We start from the raw sequence: 19,768 nt of genomic DNA, 5'->3' as shown, positions 1-19,768 counted from the left end.
TATAAATTTAAAACTTAAATTTAGGCCATCTTTGGTGACAGTAGGGGATCTGGCAGCTATCCTCCGGTAATTTCTCGGCTTTATTTTTTCAAAAACCCGTTTTTATCTAGATTTGAAAACAATAGGGGAAACGTGAAAATATTGCGAACCAAAATATTTTTTGGAACTCAAATCCATAATAGGAAATTTTTCAGAAGGAAGGATTTTGAAGCTGTTAAGCGGATATTTCTAAAATCGCAATTTTATATTATCTTTGGTGACGTAAACTGGGAAGCTTCTACGGATCTTTCGAATATTTTTCAACATTAATATTTGAAAAATATAGCTATAGACTTTTGTCCACCTCACCTCAACGATTGATGGATATGCCCTAGCGCCGTGAAAAGTTACCATAAGCCTGGCAGTTCTCCTCCGGAATTCTTTAGAAATATGAGTCCCAAAATCGTATTTTAAGGATTGTTTGATAACGATGGGACTAAGAGTGGGAGGGGATTCAGTGTGCCCTCACAAACTGTGTTTTTGAAACTGAAGTCAATTTCAGGCTAGTTTGGGCAGGAAGCCATGGCTCCACGGAACCGTCTAAAAACGAAATTTTCAGGTATAGTGATTGCGTTGGAGAAAAGAGGGATCCGGGGTCTTTCACCAAAAGTTCTTGAAACTGATGTTTGAAAAACGCAATTTTAGTTTTGTTTTTCAATACGTTAAGTGAGAGGGAGTGGAATTAGGGGCTTCTCTAAAGACGCTAATTGAGTCTGTCTTTACTCTGGTCTTTGGTAGTAATGTTTGCGAATGGATTTCGGGGTCCTCTAGTGCAAAAATTTCGAAAAATGCCAAAGCCATTTTATATGACGTTTGATGATAGGATGAAGGGCTGTCGTCTGAAAATACATTTTGGATTTTGGAGCCAACATTTTTAGGCTATGTTTGATTGAGTTAAGGTGGAAGAGGTAAATCAGAGACTTAATTGGATCCTTAAGATTGATGGTTCAACCAGCGAAATTTTCCGAAAGTAAAGTCCTAGAAACTCAATTTTAAGCCTTCTTTAGTTTCCTCAAGGAGGTCAAGGCATCCTTTTGGATCTTCGTTTCGGAGCTTTGCTTCCCGGAGCAAGGGCCCTGTCCTCCTACCTGATCTGAAATCGGGCAGTTCATTCAAGATTTTAATCCAAGAAATTGTCGTAAAGGGGGAAAAGTACAACATTTTAGTTCGTCATTCATATATGTTACTCTCAAGGGAATCTCAATTTTCCACTTTTTCTCCACGCATCTACCATTGTTAAACACAGAGTTAGTTACATAGTTTGTTGTTTGAAACGCTTGCGAGAGTATCTAATCAGTATAGCTTTTTTTTAAATAAATAAAATATGTCCTCATTGTTTAGGTCTATAAAAGCTTGGGGGGTAAACATTAGTGGCCGCCCTCGGTGCTCCTTTATGACGGCACCATTTCATGCTTCAGAAGGGACCTTTCCCCTGCCCTGTATCCATGCCTGATTGCCGGTTCTGTCACAAACTTTGAAACCAAATGAAGCATGTGTGTTAAGAGTAGATATTAATGGACAATGAACCAGCACAATGTTCCCTAACATTCTACTTTTCTTAAACTATGCTATGCTGTCGGGAAATGAACACATACTTTGACAATTGAACATTTAAAAATCAGCATATTTATTCTACTTATTATAAGTTATCTTGTGATAAATTCTTGAGGAATTTTGCTTGATTATAAGAAATATATGATGCGGCCTGCGGCCGCCCCTTGCTTTAGCCGCCCTTGTGCGGCGCACACTCTGCACACCTGCTAGGATCGGCCCTGATTCTCCTATTAGCAGCAGTGAAATTGCTGATGACCCAAGTTATGCTGATTTGTGAGAATATGTTGATGGTTCTGCCATAAATAGTACAAAAGTAGCAGTTGGTCTATTTAGTTTTTGGTTTGGTTTAATATAAAATACTGACCTTTGAGCTTCATGCTTTTTCATTATAAACGCAAAAAAAAAAAAAAAAAAAAAGTTAGTTACAAAATATTGGGTAATGTTCATCATTAAAACTGTAACAGAAGTTGTTTTTGTAATGCAGACCAACACCCGGCGCATTTTATCCCACTTTACTAAGATCTGTTAAAAAATTAATAGAAAGTAAGTTGAGTAAGAATTGAACATTTTCCAAAAAATCTTATGAAAAATATTACTGAAACTCAGTGTACAAAATGAAACTTCATTTAATATTTTGACAAGATGTCGATTGACATTGTCGATGACAAGTCGATTTTTGTTGGTCTGCTTTTCTACTTTTCATTTTTTAAATGAAAAGTAGAAAAGCAGACCAACAAAAATCGACTACTCCTACTAAGACTATACATGCTACATAAAAATTAATTATACCAAATAAAATATACCAAATAACTTACTCTAAAAACTCCATTGCAGGATGTGAAATGTTTAAGCTCATAAATTTATCAGGATCCAGCTCTTTAGAATTTTGTAAAGTTGACTTAGCTTCTGTGTTTAAAATAGGTTCTAGAGTTGATGTAACCAAAGTCAGCGTGGCATCTGTCAGATTAGGTAATTCACTCGTCAACTGTGGTAAAGTTGACTTGGATGAGTCAGTTGATTGTAACACAGACTCTGTAGATTCATGACATATTTCACTGTTCCATGTATTTGTACATCTCGTCCATCTCGGTGGGGAATAAAATGAATTAAAAGTATAAAACATAGTCCACGAAGTCAACACACTATAATAGGCAGTAAGCCAAAATGATAGCATCATGCTTGCAACACCTATACCTAGTGAAAGAAAGATGTACATTAATAGAATTTAGAAAAGACACCAGATTTATGTAATTTAATTTGCAAGTTTTATACAGAAAATTTAAAAGTAATTTGAAAAATAATAAAAGTACAAAAAAATGATGACCAGAAACAGGCTTATAGCCCAGCTAGGCTGGTTCCAGTCAAGAAGATCGAGCATGTTTAAAACTGAATGAGGCCCGGATCTATAAATTTTAGGCCCCCCTGCAACAAAATATGTGGAGGCCAGCAGTGTATATTTGCAACGTTAATAAGTCTTAGTGATAGTCATTTTCATTTTTTTTTAAATTCTTGAGCTGTTGGGCCCTTTTGGGACGTGCTCCCCCCCCCCAACCCCCCCCCTGTCCGCTCTGCAGGTACGCTGAGCTAAGCCTGGTTTTCATTCCTTTTTCTTATACATTTGTGCAGGGCTGGATTTGGAAGCGTGGAGGCCCCGGGGCAACGAAGGAGTGGAAGCCCCTAATCAGGGTTTAAAAAGATCATCATATTTTTGAAAATATCCGATACTTTGACATATATCTGAATATTTTGATGTATATATGTATATATCTGGTATTTTTGACCCATGAAAGTTAGGATATTTTGTAAAAATTTTATTGAGGGGGGCCCCACCTGCCCTTCCCTGAATCCGGCCCTGCATTTGTGTACAAAACGGAATTTTGCTCACACAATTTAATTTCTTTTAGCGAAAAGTCTTAGGTTTTAACATACACAAAAAGAGAAGTGGTAGGTCTCTTCATGTAACCATGTCGAGGATCGAGTAACAGTAAATGACAATGACCTGAAGCACTAGACTTGTATAAAACGGAACTAAGGTATGTTTGGGGTGTACTTGTTTCATCATAAGCGAGGGTTTTTTCAGTCTACATTTCGGTTGCTTCACTACATGTTTGATTAAATGATTTACATCATAATGGTTTCAGAGATTAATGGCCTGCATGTTTCAAGTTGAGAAATTAGCAATGGTTCTAGCTTCACCGATTTTATCCAACATATTACAATAAATTGTGAAAATACAAATTGAGACCGTTATCGCATTATCTGTGATCTAAGCAATTTTGATTCCTTTTTTTTTCTTCTTAATTATCCAAACAGAATCTAGAGGTTCACAAACAAGTGATACTGCAGTCATCTTTTTGTAATACGCTAAAATATATTATCTCTGTATTGTTTAATGCTTGTTGTCAAAAATGCAAAAAACTAAAATCTTCTATTGGAATTTCTCTATTGAAATACAACCTCCCTTATTGAAAGCTTTTGACCTATACTTTATTGTATTTATTTCAAGGGTGCCCTCAGGGGGAAGGGGTGCATGGCACTGACATTTTTAGGGTGGGGGGAGGGGAGAATAATTTTAAAGTGATCTTTGGTCTCATTTTAGGGGAATCTCTTCCATGCTCTGTAGAAATTCAGAGAAATGTGTCATCCTCCTTAGGGAGGATTGGCACACCTGTTTTTCCAGAACTTTCTTCTAAACGAATGGAATGTCACTTGTTTTGATAAAAGCACCTGCTCTTGACCTTGAACAACAAGAGATTGTTTCACAATGAGAAAATACAAAGAGAGCTGTGGCTTTAACAGGGAGAAATAAAAGAGGGGAGAGTTCATTCATGCAAAATGTCTGAAGACTATTTCTACTAGCCATGCCTTGCTCTGCTAATCAGAACACACCAAGTCTCCCATTTTGAGAGTTCAGTAAATAAACTCCTATAAAACTACTTTGAATTATTTTTCTTGACCCCTGTTTATTGTGATTGGAAAAAAGCTCTATTGAGCTTCATATTCTATGTTTCTAGTTTTCTGCATTCATATAAATAATTTTGGGGGAATTTTTTTCTTGTGTAATGCAAAAACAAGAAATTTTTGAAAAACTGAAGGTTTTTTTAAATTTTTTTTTATTATTTTACATTTTAAACCTTTTAATAAAATTACCAATAAAGTTAGATACTCTATCATTCAATTTTAAATAATTTCAAAATGATATCTTAATTACTTGATGAAGAAAAAAATCTTAATCAAAGGTTCCCAAAATGGGAGACTTGGCACTTAGTGGGTTTTAAGTATGCATTAATTTATCAAAATTCAGTTAAAATCATTAGGGGCTGTCCATAAATGATGACTTATTGACCTTTTCTTACATTTTTGACACCCTCCTCCTTCATCACACTTCACCTTACCCCTAACTCCCTCTTCCCTTGTCAGGTATCACACTTTTTCACAAACATATTCGTATTTAAAAAAAAAATGTGATCTCTCCCTTTTTGTTGCCCCCCCCCCCCCTCTTGTCACAAACTCACATTTTCATGACCCTCTTTCCCCACTCAAAGAGTGACATCATATACAAATACAAATGTGACGACCAGCAACAGGCTCTGGGCCCAGCTAGACTGGTCCTAGTCAATTTACAATCCCCAGTGAAGATCAATAGCCCTCTTAAAACTATCTACTCCCTTGCTCATTTCCACCTCTTCCGGTAAGCTGTTCCAAGGTTCCACATTGCTTATTATGATGATAAGTGCTGAAAAATATTTTTTATTTATTTATTTATTTATTTTTGAAGATTAGAATACAGAAGATGGGCTGGAAAATGCTTGATAACATTAGAATTATTTTACACTAAATCAATAACATATTTTTTCCCCCTTTTCAGTAGTGTCTGCTAAAGATTTCAAGTAAGATTTAAAACATTCTGAATAATAAAGCTGTTTACTATATTAGATAAAATAATACCTTTCATTAGTGGGCAAAGCTGTCCAAATGCTGAAATAGGTCCTGATTGTGTGACTTGTCCCACAGCTAGCTCCATACAGAGGAGAGGGACACTGCAAACCACCATAAATACAATGTATGGGAACACAAATGATCCTAAAATAAGGCATTCATTTTGTACATTAACTTAAATTTATGATTATAGTATGACTAAAAAACTTAAGTGAATGAAAAATCTTTACTTGCATAAATTAACAGAAATCAAATTAAAATAATTAATACATCTCCATCAAAAAAGTGCTGAAAAAAAATCAACTGCAAAGTTATGGACAAATTCTTTACCTTGATTCTTCTATCAGCAAGTATACTTTTAATTGGGGGAGGAGTAATTTTGGTAAAAAAATATTTATTCTTACATAAACAGTCAACTCTCTCTCCATAACTAACACAGAGGTGGATACAAGGGGATGGTCATGGGAGTCATGACCCCCCTTAAATCCTCGACAATAGTATCTGCTCACATTGTGTTCAAACACTTGAAACATAAAATGTAAATGATTACAGTATATTTTCAGTTAATTTGCAACCTTTATCCCTAGTTGCCTTATTGGCTGATTTGGTGCTTTTTATTGACCCCCCAAGCAGTTTCAGAAATATTTCGTACTTGATACCGTAGGTTTGTTCTGGGGGGGGGGGGGTCATCATGACACTCCTGAAATTGTTTTCTGTATCCGCACCTGAACTGACCTTGGAGTTATGGGTGGTTCCCACACAGGGGCAGATATGAGGGTGTTCTGACTGCACAAGAAAAAACATTAATGTTGGAGAAAGCCCTGAAAATGCACAGGCCACCAAAGGTGTAAAACTACCACTGTATTCTCTCCCCCTCTTAGCTGTATTACAAAAAAAAATTTTTTTTCTTTATTTCCACAGAAATATTTACATTTTTTTTTGGAAGGAGGCTTGGTAATTTTTTTTTAATCAAAAAAGTGGGATTTTTTTTACTTAAAACAGCTTTTGTTGATTTTTTTTCAAATATTAAAAAAAATGTTGAGATTAATTACTATACATTTATAAACATAATATATTTTATACAACAGATGAATCCATTCTGCCTACTTTTAAGATTAAGTTATCTAACTATTTAATATATTTTTAAAAATGTATAAATGCATTATAATGCTTAGATAAAATATGATTTTGTTTTATGCTTTGTTTAGAGATAAGATTTACATCATCATATATGTTTTTAGTGTAAAATAATATGTTGAACAATTACTTTTCTTAACTATATTAGTCTTGGTGTAGGTATAAGAAAAACTGCTAATTTTTGTTTTATTCTGAACTTTAATTTTGGAGTAAAAGCAATATTTTAATATTGTTTTTACTCCAAAATCCCACAACAGTGAAAATCTGCTACACACACAGAAAGAAGGATCTATGTAATGTAGTTTTGCCTGTCCAAGTTAAGATAGTATTATAATGCAGTGTAGTTAAATTTACAGCAATACACTCTAAAATTTCAAAATTAATTTATAAAAATACAACCAACTGATTTTAATTAATGATTTATATAAAATCCCTTGATTCAAATCAATTGATTAAAATAAATGATTTTTTTTAATCACTCGATTTAAATCAACAAACCATGTTTTGAACATCAGATATTTCCAATTTTTTGTTGACACTTTAAAAATATTTTACAAAATCAGTTTTGTCGAATCTGCAAGCTCTTACAAAAAGCGTTCATCTTGTACAGTTCTACCGAAATTTGCAGAAGTACTGAAGTTTTTTTTTTAATAGAATTTCTGTAGTACATAGAACTAACTACTCGCATTGAAAATTTGCATTGCAGATTTTAAATAGAAATTGTCATAGAGAAAAAATGGATATTTTACAAAAAGTTAAAGTGAAATCCTGTAAAGAAGACTATAGAAATTTTATAAAAGCAATAGAAAGTGAGATCTAAATCGACAGGGCTGTAATTAACCACTGTATTATTTTATAAAATTCATTTTTTTTCCATAGAATTCAGTAGAAAACCTCTTAGTGATAAATTTAATAACCAGAATTAATGACAAGTAGAAGTAAGAGGGTCAGATGTAATGTAACGAAGAGTTCTAGAAAAATCTTACCACCCCCATTGCTGTAACAATAATATGGGAATCTCCAGATATTACTCAATCCAAGGGCTTGGCAGACACTGCACCACAAGAAATCAAGTTTCCTATGCCAGGGCACCCGAGTAGGCTTTTCGTACACGATTTCTTCTTGAAATTCGGAGGATTCCGATTCTTCCTCCTCCAAATCGGGCAAAACAGAAACAAACTGAATGTCCCGCAGTTCCGGCAAAGACCGCGACATTCTCCTACTGCGACCAAAGGGCACACTTTTCGGGAGATTCGCGGACTCATTGAGATTGAGATGAAAGGCGCCGCGTTGAGATAGAAATGACGAGGTCCGCACCAATCCTTCTTTCGCCGTTATCTGCTGATCGCCGTTCGGTAAACATTCCGTCGACGTTCCAAAGGTAAATCGCGACTTCACCTCCAACACAGGCGAGCCGGGCGGGAGATAGACCTTCGGAGATTTCCCGCCGTCCGGGGTGAGACACCTGACCGGTCGCGGGTGATTTTCTTTCAAATTCGACAACAACTTCTCGCTTACACGTGGAGGGCCGATTCGCTCGTCGGATTTGAATTTCCATCTTTTGCCTCCACCGCGATCAACAGGTGCCGTCTCCATCGCAACACTGAATGATCTACCCCCTCCCTAGTCGCGCGATGCCATTGCGGGGCGGCGAGACATGGCAACCGCCGCGGCGGCGATGCGAGAGAGCGAGATTTGATTTGACTTGACTCGTCGCATGTCGCGTACAGCTTTGTTGCTAAAGCAGCGACTTCCTGCTTGGCAGATGGAAATGTTTCCCAAGGACGAATCCATGTAGGAATAATAAAATGCAATGAGAGGGGGAGACGGCCATTACTCGTAAATTGTGACAATTACATTCTGACAGCGAAAAGATAAGAGTGTTATATTTAACCCAGTTGAAACAAATACAGCTCTTTAAAGACCACAAACATTTTGATCACTGCTCTGAGCATTAATGGAGAAGTTACTTTCTTCTGATGCTTCAATGATGTTCTTCTTTTTTTTTTTTTTTCTGAAACTTTTTTACAAATAAATTTTGATGTTGTTGTCGTGTGCCAGCAGAGCCCGATCAAGATGTCGAGAGGCCCTATGCGAAATGGTTTTTTGGGGCCACCTGTATTAAAACTTCAAAACTTTAGTCGTTGGCTGTAACAATTTCAGCGATAAATTAAAGTAATTTCAGCCATTTGGGGGCCCCTAATATCGGGGACCCTAGGCCACGGCCTAGTTAGCCTATTCAGTAATCAGGCCCTGTGTGCCAGCTAAGCTGGCAAATTGGGGTGTGCTGCTTCACTTTTCCAACTGTTCTGTTGGTGTGAAGTCCGACTTCCACAGCACACACATGACATAAGGGACCCGTTTATAGGATAAGAAACCATTCACACAAAGGACAAGGACAGGAGAGAGAATGTACATCCATGCCCAATCCGGGATTTGAACCCGGGACCTCCCCACCGCAGTCAGACTTCTCTGAATACTAGACAAGGCGAGCGGCATGAATTTTGATGCCCATTCAAATTAAATTTTTACATGACACATCAAGATTTTCTTTCTTTTTTTTTTCTTTTCTTTTTTCAGAAAATATACAAAGAAGAGTTGCTTTCCATTTAGTTACACCGATTTTGTACAAATAACATTCCTAAGTGAAATCACTCCTTTAGCAGGGTCAAGCTTTATTCATTTGCACAGAAACTCAGCTGGTGTACCTTTTGTTACAATGAGTTTTTACATAATGGACGGAATTGAAACAGGCCGTCATTTCAGGAATTTACGGGGGGGGGGGGGGCAAGGGCTTGTCGACTTGTCAATACAGTTTAAGAGGGAAAACAACAAAGTAAAATGCATAATTGCACTAAATTTCTAAAAGCCAGAGAGGGGGGGCGGGTGTGCAATTGACCCGATCCCCTGATTGCCCAAATGACGGCCTTGAATTGAAAATAATTTCAGACTATTAAATATAAACAAAAGTTCTGAAGAATATGAGACTTCTTTTTTATTACTATTTTTTAAATAGAAAATAAGTCTTGGCAAGAATAAACCAGGAGTGTCCATTATAAGAGAGGGGGAGGGGTCATAGCACAAACCGCACAATTGAAATTTTTAGTTGTGAATGGTTCGCGCTAATTATGGTACGTAAATTTTCTTTTCTTGATTTGAAAAAATGTGTTGAATATTGAAGTACATGCAGTACCTAAGAACAATCATAATTATATTCAGAACATAATGGCCATTTTGAACCCATAAATAAACTAAAAAAGGAAATATTCCCTATTCGCATTCTTCTTTCAGCAACCTTAAATTCAATAATTAGAGAGCTAAATAGTAGTTCCGACTATTCCTCCCTCTCAGGAAATGTTTGATTGAATTATATCTCTGATTTCCAATTAATCCTCTTCTAAGTGAAGCAATTTTTTGTAGTGGCTCTTTGATACTTTCCGATTCAGCAATTAGTTGTATCGAAGAAGCAAAACTTTTTGTCAATCAGGACTGAATCGAATGAATATCCATCAGCATCGAGAAATGTTTATTTTCATTAACTAAGATTATTTCATTGAAGTGAAAGAAAAAAGCAAATTGCTCAAGTCAACTGAAAATATGTGCCATGGTATCGTCCTCTCCTCCTTAAAAAAACCCCCTTTAAACTTGACATTCATTTACAAACAGTTTTAATGAAGTTGTTGAAATTACTAAACTTCAGACTATGAGGGGGGAGAGAGAAAGGACACTTGTTGGCCCGGGCCCGAGTCTCTGAAGGGGTCCCCCAGATTTTTAAATGAGGGTTGAAGTATATATAGGGGCGTAGGAGTAAACAATATGGCAGAGGCACCGTAGAAGTCATTTGTGACAGGCCCCAAAATGTCACCCCTAATTGTGAGTCATTTTAGAACAAATGTACCGATACAGGTACATGTTAGTATAGTAAAATGTTGGAATCATTGTTTGATCACACTTTAGGGTTCTAATAAAATTCAAACTTCAAACTCCGTTGCCCACAAATATTACTCAACAAATTTTTATCATTCTTACTGAAATGTATTATTGGTGAGTGGGGGTGCACCAAAAAGGGGGGGGGGGTTAGAGGAGACGCGAAATGATAATGGGCCATTCCACGAAAAAGTCAACCCTTTGTCCCGCACGTAACAGTTCATATATTTCATTAAAAAGTAATAATTTTATAGGGTAATGACGAAATAATTTGCTAAAGAAATCACGCATGTGTTTGTAATTTGTTAAGCAGAAAAAATTCGTTCATTAATATTTTAAAGTTTTATTTTTAATGAAATATATGGCATGTCACGTGCGGAACAAAATGGCCGTTTTCCGTGGAACGATAACGTGGCTCAAACAATAACGTGAGAAAACTATGAAGCACATATTAAGTAAATTCTTTTTTGTTTAAACAGGTGAATTCATCAATACTGGTATTTTTTAATTGACCGATGATTTTGAGTTTGGAAAAACGGAGGGGCAAGGCCCCTTTGCTTTTGAAATTAAGGAAGCAGTCACCCCTTTAAAAAATATAATTTTTACCATTAATAAATGGCAAATAATGTGATTTTTACCTTAAAAATCTGTTGCATTGTATATTTAATACGTTAATTAAATACAAGGATTAAGAAATCGCTTATGATTTCGTTTGTTTTGAATATTAAATCAAAAGGTTTAACAAATAAAACGACAGCAAAACAAAACAAAAAAAAAAAAAAAAAAATCCACAAAGTAAATTAACACAAAATAAGATTTGAGTCAGCGACAAACCACGATATTTTGCTAAGTGACTAAAATAACTACTGAAAAAGAACATTTTAACAGCCAACTCGAGTTTTTGAAAATAAAACATTTGGTTTCCTTCACCAAAGTTGAAACGTGTTCTACTATCTGACGATCTTTGATATCAAATACTTTCCCCTCATTTTTGTCTGAAAACACAGACAGTAAACGAATAATTTCATAGAAAATGACAGTTCCTATACAACTGACACTGGCTTCTTTGACAAGCGTAAAAATAACTGTTAAACAAAAGGTATTATATTTTACTTGTACAGGAAACGTTTTTGACGTAACTTACGGTCCCTCAGATCTTGATAGTGTAATGACTGCTTCTTCGGTTCTCTCTTTTTGAAAGACCGTTATTTTAATGCTTAGATCAGAACAAACGTGATTCAAATAAACGGCGACCACTGTAGCTAATATGATGCCGACTTATCATTGAGTGCGACAACCATAAAATCTATGTCGCCTCCTTCATTGCACGTCATTCGTTTTACACAACGTCATTGTATGCGCACATTATTTATGTTTATTTATTTATCTGTACAGAAGCTTAGTGGCGGCGATTGGGGCTTATAGGGGGGGGGGGGGGCAAAAAATGACAGCTAAAAGCTAATGGACCTTTAGCGGCTGCAAAAAAATGGATATTGATGTAAATCTTACTGCTTAACTCAAGTTTTTACTAAGATTTTAATGAATTATGTACACAATAACTTTCGCCGAAGAAACATTTGGACATGAATTAGACTTACCCTAAGTATTTACCCTAAGTATTTTGAAATGTCACAAACACTTGGTAATAATTTCATTAAACAAATATGGCTTGCTTAAAAGTAACAATTGATTTACACTATTATCTAAACAATGAATTCATAAACTAAAAGTTACTGGTTGTGCTAAAATGTTTCGTAAACATATATACAAAGTAAAACAAATAATTAAGTTCTAAAAATTTTGACATTTCTGATTTTTTTATAATTTCTAATTTTGGTTCCTAAATTGTAAAGTAAAATTAATTCACCATAAAAGTGTGTATGGGGGGGGGGGGGTATGATGAACCGGACAACATCTACGAAAACTTAGCGACGGAAATTTAATCGCTGTCACAACTAGTGGGAAATCAGTATTAGTGGAATGAAGTGTGATGAAAATGTATCGGTTATGTTTGCTAAAACTTTAGAGACGTAAGTGTAGAAGGCTATTTATGTGTTATACATGTAAAAAAAAATTCACTCGAAATTCGTAACTGACATTTTGGAGTTGAGACTAGGGACGAACTGGGTTCCCCAAGAGGCCCCAGCCTTGACTCCCAAAAGGAATACAAGTTCGAAGGCGGGGAAAAAAAAAGAAAAAGAAAAACTACGAAGAAGTTATTAAGAGAGGCTAATTGGCTGAAGGGACTGTTCCTTCTGAGCCTTTGGTTATTACGCCAATTTTCGAAGTAAATAGAGGTACGATTTTGTGTACCAAGAGCTCTGAGCTTGTTGTAATATTTTGTTAGGTATGCTCGTCTCCTAAGACTTAGCGGCTGAAGGTTTGCCTCGTAAAGCACAATATCACTAGGACAAGTGTTTCTCAGCCCGGTAATAATCCGGGCAGCACTGAGCTGGACTTTTTTGAGTTTTTGCAGATTTGTAGCAGAGGCAGAGCAATAAATTGGGATGCCATATTATAAGATTGGTCTGATTAGTGAGATATACGTGTTTCTGATTGTTCTAGCATCAGACCCCCAATCACGCCCAGAGATGTACCTCAAGATGTTTAGTCTCTTTCTAGCCTTAAGCACAAGATGATCAATATGACTGTTTCAACTGAGTATTTCAGGGTCCAACACAAATCCCAAATATTTTGGATGTTTATCCACATTCAGCCGCTGACCATTCAGTAAAATATTGGGATGGTAATTATACATCTTTCTGTTAGTAGTAAAGAAGGCTACTAAAGATTTAGTTGGATTAAAACACAGTTTGTGATCATCAGAGAAATTCCGAATGTCTTCTAAGACTTGGTTAATGACACTCTCCAAGCTCTTCAAGTCAGAATCGGACTTCCAGAGGACAATGTCGTCCGCGAAAGCGCCAACTTCAAATTTTTCCTTAATAATTCTTTCAATGCCTGATAAGTAAAGTGAGAACATAGTTGGGCTCAGCACTGACCCTTGAGGTACCCCTTGAGAGATCCTTAAACTCCTAAAAGAGGGAATTGTTATACTTCACTTTGAAAAATCTATTTCTCAAGAAATCGTATATCCAGGGAAGAGCTTTACCACCAATTCCAAATTTTTTAGATAGTTTTATAATTAGTAAATTATTCCAGACTCTGTCAAAAGCTTTTGACAAGTCCAGGAAGACTGCGATTGAATGATTAGTCTGTTTCCTGTTTTGGGCATCTCTAATCCTCTGACAGGAGTAAAGTAATTGGTCAGTAGTGCAATGTCCCTCTCTGAAGCCGTACTGTTCCTCTGGGAAAAGATTGTGCGAATGTAGGTGAAAAGTGAGTCTTCTCAGAACCATTTTTTCCATGATTTTGCATGCAATACTGGTTAGGGCTATAGGTCGATACTCTCCGGGGAGTTGTCGGTTTTGCCAGGTTTCTTAATAGGTATGACTGTCGCTCTCCTCCAGTCCCTAGGAAGATGTCCCTTATTCCAGGAACAATTAATAATATCCAGGAACCTTTGCCTTCCAAATTCACTAAGATGATCTAACATTTGACCATGAATGCTGTCAGGTCCAGGTGATTTATTCAGGCCAGTTTCTCTAACTGCAGCCTTGACTTCACTCATGCCAAAATCTTTACTGAAAATGTTGCTTTGGCTATGGTTGCCATGTACAATATCGCTTGCCTTGATTTTGACTTTTATGTCTTTGTCAGGAAAGTTCAATCTACTTATTCGTTGATAATGTAAACTTAACAGGTTGGCCGCTTGTTCATCGTTCTCGGCCATTTCACCACTGTCACTCTGGACTGTGTTACTCTGCTCTACCTGTGGTTGTTCTTTGCTAATATTTTAAACCAGTTTCCATAGTTTTCCATTATCTGTTCTTGAGTCGACTCCCGAGCACAATTCGTTCCATTTGTCACGTTTAATTTGAGCATATTGTCTTTTAATTTTTGCGTTGATTTTATTCAATTCAGTTCTTGCGAGATTACCGTTGTCCGAGCCCTTAGATTCAAGGACTCTTTTACGTTCCTCCAATAGAGGTTGTAGTAAAGGTGATTTGCTAGTTAAGTAGGGTTTTTTCCTCCTCAATTGACCCCGTGGTATATATTTCCTGGCTGCTTTTAATATCGCCGATTTAAATGAGCACCAGTTCCATTCTACACTGTCTCTGAGAGGATTCTTTTTTAACTCATTGTCAACAGACTCTGCAAATAATTGCCAGTCCGCTTGTTTAAAAATCCATTGTTTTTCTCTACTGTTGGTCACTAGTTGTCTTTTTTTCAGTTCAATTAATACTGGAAGATAGTCACTCCCCAAGTAGTTCAAGACCGTCCAACTACATCCGGGACTGATATCTGTGCTGACGATTGAAATGTCCAGAGCTTCTTTCGTGTTATAACTATATGAAGAATGAGTGGGAGTGCCGTCGTTAAGAATAGTAAAGCCTCTGTCATCAATCATGTCAAGTAATTGATTTCCTCTTGTATTTGCTAAGGAGCAGCCCCATAAAGGGTGTTTGGCATTAAGATCTCCTAGACAGATAGTACCTATATTTAGTAAGTCTTGCAGATCGATTAGAAGATTATTAAGGTCAGGGGGATGGTACATATTGAAGATATTAAGTGGTCTTCCTCTCCAGAAAATCCTTATACCTTGAATCTCGAGATTGGATCCATCAATTAAATCTCGATTTATATCTATACTCCGATATTTGATGTCTCTGAGAAGAAAAGCCAATCCTCCGCCACTCCTGCTCTGTCTATCTACCCTATATATGTTGTAACCTTTGATTTTGAGGGAAGTGTAAGTCTTCAACTTAGTTTCCTGCAGGGCTATAATTTGAACTCCCTCATTCAGTGCAATTTCAAGTGCCTGATCAAGTTTAATCCTCGTTGCACTTGTTGAAATTCCGTTAATGTTAAATTGCATGATCTTTAGAGTATTTAGAGACCGTCGATTACTTATCGAACCTGGCCCTCTGCCTAAACCAGGAACGCGGGCCTTTTATGACTGCGCGACGACCGATGCAGCATCAACAGGTAAAGGTGGGGAAAGAAAGCAGCCTCATGGGTGGGGAAAGAAAGCAGCCTCCGTTAGTTGCAAGAACTTGAACACCAAAAAACAGGTGGAGGACTGACTTAGGTCGGATGCCCCAGGCTTTAGCTGAGCATATTGGAGTGGCCTTCACGCCTTGGGTGACCCTACCAGGAGAATACTCTCCCGACGTTCTTCACCCACTCCGCCCAGGAACACTCCCACGCCGGCAACTACAGCACGAGGCTGCTAGTGCACACTATGAGGCAGCCTGTAGGACTTGAGGGATTCTTCCTTTCGCTAAATGTGGCAGTTGATTCGTAGTAAAATTTTTTGGACATAAATTTATTGCTAATTTATTAATAAGCGGTTTCATTTTGACAGCAACATGTATTTTATGGGTCTTTTTACTGAAATTAATTGCTTAACGGTTTTCTCTGGGAGGGAATCATGCCATAAATCTTGACTTTGAGTTCCGTTTTGTCTTCTTTTGCTTTTGTTATTGCTCATTTTGATATTAAAACTGTCTGCTGTGCATTTTCATTGCTTTTAACTGGGTGTATTTACATCTAAAAGCTCACACCTTTGAATTGAAAAAGGGGTTCCTTGAAATCTCGAAACACGTGTATTCTGAAATCTGTTTTATTTGTGCTAAACAACGTAGGATATTTCCTGTTATTCCTCGGCACAAAGGTATTTATTTATTGCATAACCAAAGGTTGTTCTAACCAAAAGGTAAAAACATGTGTTACCACTTTTCTTCAACTGTTTTGAGACAAAACTGCAGGTAATGTTTTCTAAAATACATAGAAAATACACATTTGAAATTAAATGTTTTCGTAATTTAGGGATTTAGTAAGCAAATGCTATTTTGCCCGAAAAGTTCAAATTACAAAATCGATTTTTAGGAATAAAATAGTGTAATGTTTATGCATTTCGAGTGAACAGTGACCAAGATACGTTCATAATTATAAAGGCGTGCAAAATCAACTTGGGGAATGGAGGGGGGACTGGTAGGGGGCCGAAAGAGAGGATATAATTGAGAAAATACTCCCCCTCCTTTCGTATTAATTGCGGACAAAAATTCAGAATGTCCCTAATATTTCTTCCGACAGAAACCTTTTATTGAGTGGTGTAAGAAGAAAGCTTCTAGTGCGTTAGCAAGTTGGTGCTTGCCGTCTTGACGCACGTTCCATGCGTAAACTTGACTGTATAATTCTACATATGTATATAACTTTGGAAAGCTCAGAAGCTGCTCTAAAAACTACGCTGCTTATGATTTTCAAATAATGAATATTTGACGTGAGAAGCCCCCAAGATTGCATCATTAAAAACGAAAAATGAAGAAAAATGTCATATTTGTTCGAATTCCTTGAAAACTAGGACTAATTGTAAAACAAATTTAAAGGTAATTTCTCATTTATCATATTATAAGGATTAAAACTATGTTAAGTTTAAAAGATTTGAATAATATTTAATGGAGAAATAAGCGTTTGTTTAAAAACCTGTTATTTTATACTTAAGGATGGCTAGGGGGGAAAGCTCAAGGGAGAGAGGTGGGGACTTTTGGGAAAATACTCCCTTCCTTGGGCACTAACAACTGCCAAAAATTCAGCTTGTCCCTAATTTGTTCCGACACATACCCTTTACTGACTGGGGTATTCTAGAATTTTGAGAAATTCAAGCACATTAACGAAGTTTTAAATTTTGAATAACAAGCCAACAGGATAGACAGAAAAGTAGAAATAACCTGGAGTTGAAATCAAATGATATTGTAAAAATGGATGTAAGTGCATAAAGCAATAATCTCGTTTCGTTCTGGTGGAGTTTCTTCTGGGGTGCCCTTCCCAAAAGCATGGGAATACTACGAAGATCCCCCCCCCCCGCAGGGGGCACCTCTGTTACTTGAAAAGAACTAAATACGTCTGTAGCCACGGTACAAACAAAACAGGTTTTCAAATGATATAAATTTCAGTTATTTGAGAAATACGGAACAGTAAGTATGAAACTTGATGGAATCAATTCAAGGTTACACATCAAAGCAACCTTTTGTGTTGGGCTAGTTAAAAAAAAGAAAGAAAGAAAAAAAAAGCTGACGCTAGCACAGCATAATTATAAGTAATGCGTCTATCAAATCATTGTAATTCTATGCGATGCAATTTAATTAAAAACTTTCGTGTTCGAATTTTCCTGCAACTGACCGAAAGTTCTCGCTCACAACTAGACACATTTAACACGAAGAAGGAAAGGAAAATCCCCAGAAGAAGGTAAAGGTACTCGAGTTCATTTTCATTAAGATGAGTTTTTCTTCTTTTTTTTAAGCAATCAGGTTTGTTTATTGATTTTATTTTCCCGGATGGCAAGCGTTATAGCTTGACCACGAAAAGATGGCGGATGACCTTGAAGCAAAAGCATCATTTGTATCATTTGCAATAGGTTTTTTGTTATTATTTTAGAATAGATAGGATTAGCGAGACGATGCCTCTTACTATTCGGTGCTTTCTGGCAGATTCTACCTATTACAGATCATACTAATATTTCGCTTCAAGGTCACCCGCCTTCTTTTTGTGGTCAAGCTTTAGTTCTTTCTATTCGCTTTGTGATTGGTAGATAGCGGGAGTCACATTTTAGAAAAGACTCCGAACTGGACATCTCCATGCCACAAACGAATTTTGTACCAGATTTCATACAAATCGACTGAACGGTCTTGTACCTTAGCGCATAAAAGACAGAAAAACATCCAGACATCCAAATTTTCCACATTTAGAGATTAGTAGAGATTACAACTACAACTGCACGTATTTCCTATTTCACAGATATTTTATTACTTTAATGATTGCTTCATATATAACAGTATAAATTTATAAAATATTACGATTTATTAGTATTCATTCTGTATGATACTTAGAATGAATAAAAAACGTATGAAGAAAAAAAAAAGACTGAAATTTATGCACAACTGTAAGAAGTTTCAAAACCATGGATCTATCAACTAATAGAGCATAGAGCTTCGAGAAGAAGAAGAAGAAAAAAAGATTGTTTCAAAAGAAAAAAAAAACGAGCTGATGTGTGCATCAGATGACTTCCTTTTACTCCAATTTAATGTCATTTCCCCATTATTGGCAATTTTAATGTGATTCAATAGTTTACTCTCTAAATATCACCAATAGTAGCCAAATTGAAACCAAATCTAAAAAAAAAGAAAAAAATCACCAAATATGTCGCCAAGTTGGTGACAAAACTTGGCGACCAAAAGACTGGCGATATATCGCCAAGTGTCCGACAAATTATAACACAACTTGAGTTTACATCGAAATTAACAATGATTTCCCCCCAGAAAGGGACAAAAGCCCCCCTTAGGAACATCCGAATGCAAACAAAAGGAAAGGTACACAACTAGAGCCAGTAGTGGCGCTAGGAAATCCCCGACGGAGGGGCAAGCTTTCCCGACAGGGGGGCATAGCCAAATTTTAGTTTGCAAGTTCCCCCCCCCCCCCCAATTTAGGTGATAAAGAAACTAATCATTCTTGGCGTCTAACAACACGAATTCCCCATAAAAATTAAAAGCAAACAATAAAAATTTTAATAAAGATAAAATAAAATAATTAGAAAAATAAAATTAAATTTAAAATTAAAAACATTAAACTAGGCTTTTGTGAGCAGGTTCATATCGCGAGATCAATAAACTAGAACAGTGTAAGAAGCAGAATTTTACGAAAAATCTGAATATGATGTAAAATCATTAAAAATGTGTGCTCTACAGAGTTTATGCAGAGAAAGAAACTTAACAACATTAATGTAATAGTGAATGTAATGTTGCTCTTACAGAAATAAGGGGGGTCCGGGGGGTCCTCCCCCGGAAAATTTTCGAAATTGTAGCTCTGAAAACGCAATTTTAGATGATCTTCAGTGGTTTCATGCAGACAAGGGTTGGATGCTCACCTCCAAATAATTTTAAGAAATTGAAGTCCAATAAACGAGATTTTAATCGATCTGTAATAGTATTTTGTAGGGAGTGAGAGTCGAGGTGCACAACCGAAAAAGTTCCAAAATTAAAGAAACAAAATTGTAGGTCATGTATTGTAACGTTAGGGTGATGAGGTTAATGACCAATTAAGATATTCAGGG

General features: G+C 36.4%; 2 protein-coding genes across 2 annotated transcripts in view; one reads left to right on the top strand and one right to left on the bottom strand.

The window, feature by feature from the left end:
• LOC129221253 (sodium- and chloride-dependent GABA transporter 2-like) overlaps window positions 1-8,460 on the bottom strand; it is a 29,867-nt gene extending 21,407 nt beyond the window's left edge. Inside the window, exons 1-3 of the mRNA XM_054855708.1 lie at window positions 7,656-8,460; window positions 5,542-5,676; window positions 2,409-2,787 (exon numbers count right to left, since the gene is read on the bottom strand). Of these exons, the coding sequence (XP_054711683.1) occupies window positions 2,409-2,787; window positions 5,542-5,676; window positions 7,656-8,265 (1,124 nt within the window). The 5' untranslated portion in view covers window positions 8,266-8,460. The remainder of the gene's footprint in view (window positions 1-2,408; window positions 2,788-5,541; window positions 5,677-7,655) is intronic.
• A 3,361-nt stretch (window positions 8,461-11,821) lies between these two features.
• Window positions 11,822-19,768, top strand: part of LOC129221251 (N-acetylglucosaminyl-phosphatidylinositol de-N-acetylase-like) — a 163,295-nt gene continuing 155,348 nt past the window's right edge. The window contains exon 1 of the mRNA XM_054855707.1: window positions 11,822-11,950. Within this exon, the coding sequence (XP_054711682.1) occupies window positions 11,905-11,950 (46 nt within the window). The 5' untranslated portion in view covers window positions 11,822-11,904. The remainder of the gene's footprint in view (window positions 11,951-19,768) is intronic.

This window comes from Uloborus diversus, chromosome 4 (assembly GCF_026930045.1).
Source record: "Uloborus diversus isolate 005 chromosome 4, Udiv.v.3.1, whole genome shotgun sequence".
Classification (NCBI taxonomy): domain Eukaryota; kingdom Metazoa; phylum Arthropoda; class Arachnida; order Araneae; family Uloboridae; genus Uloborus; species Uloborus diversus.
This window is presented reverse-complemented; position numbering and strand designations above follow the sequence as displayed.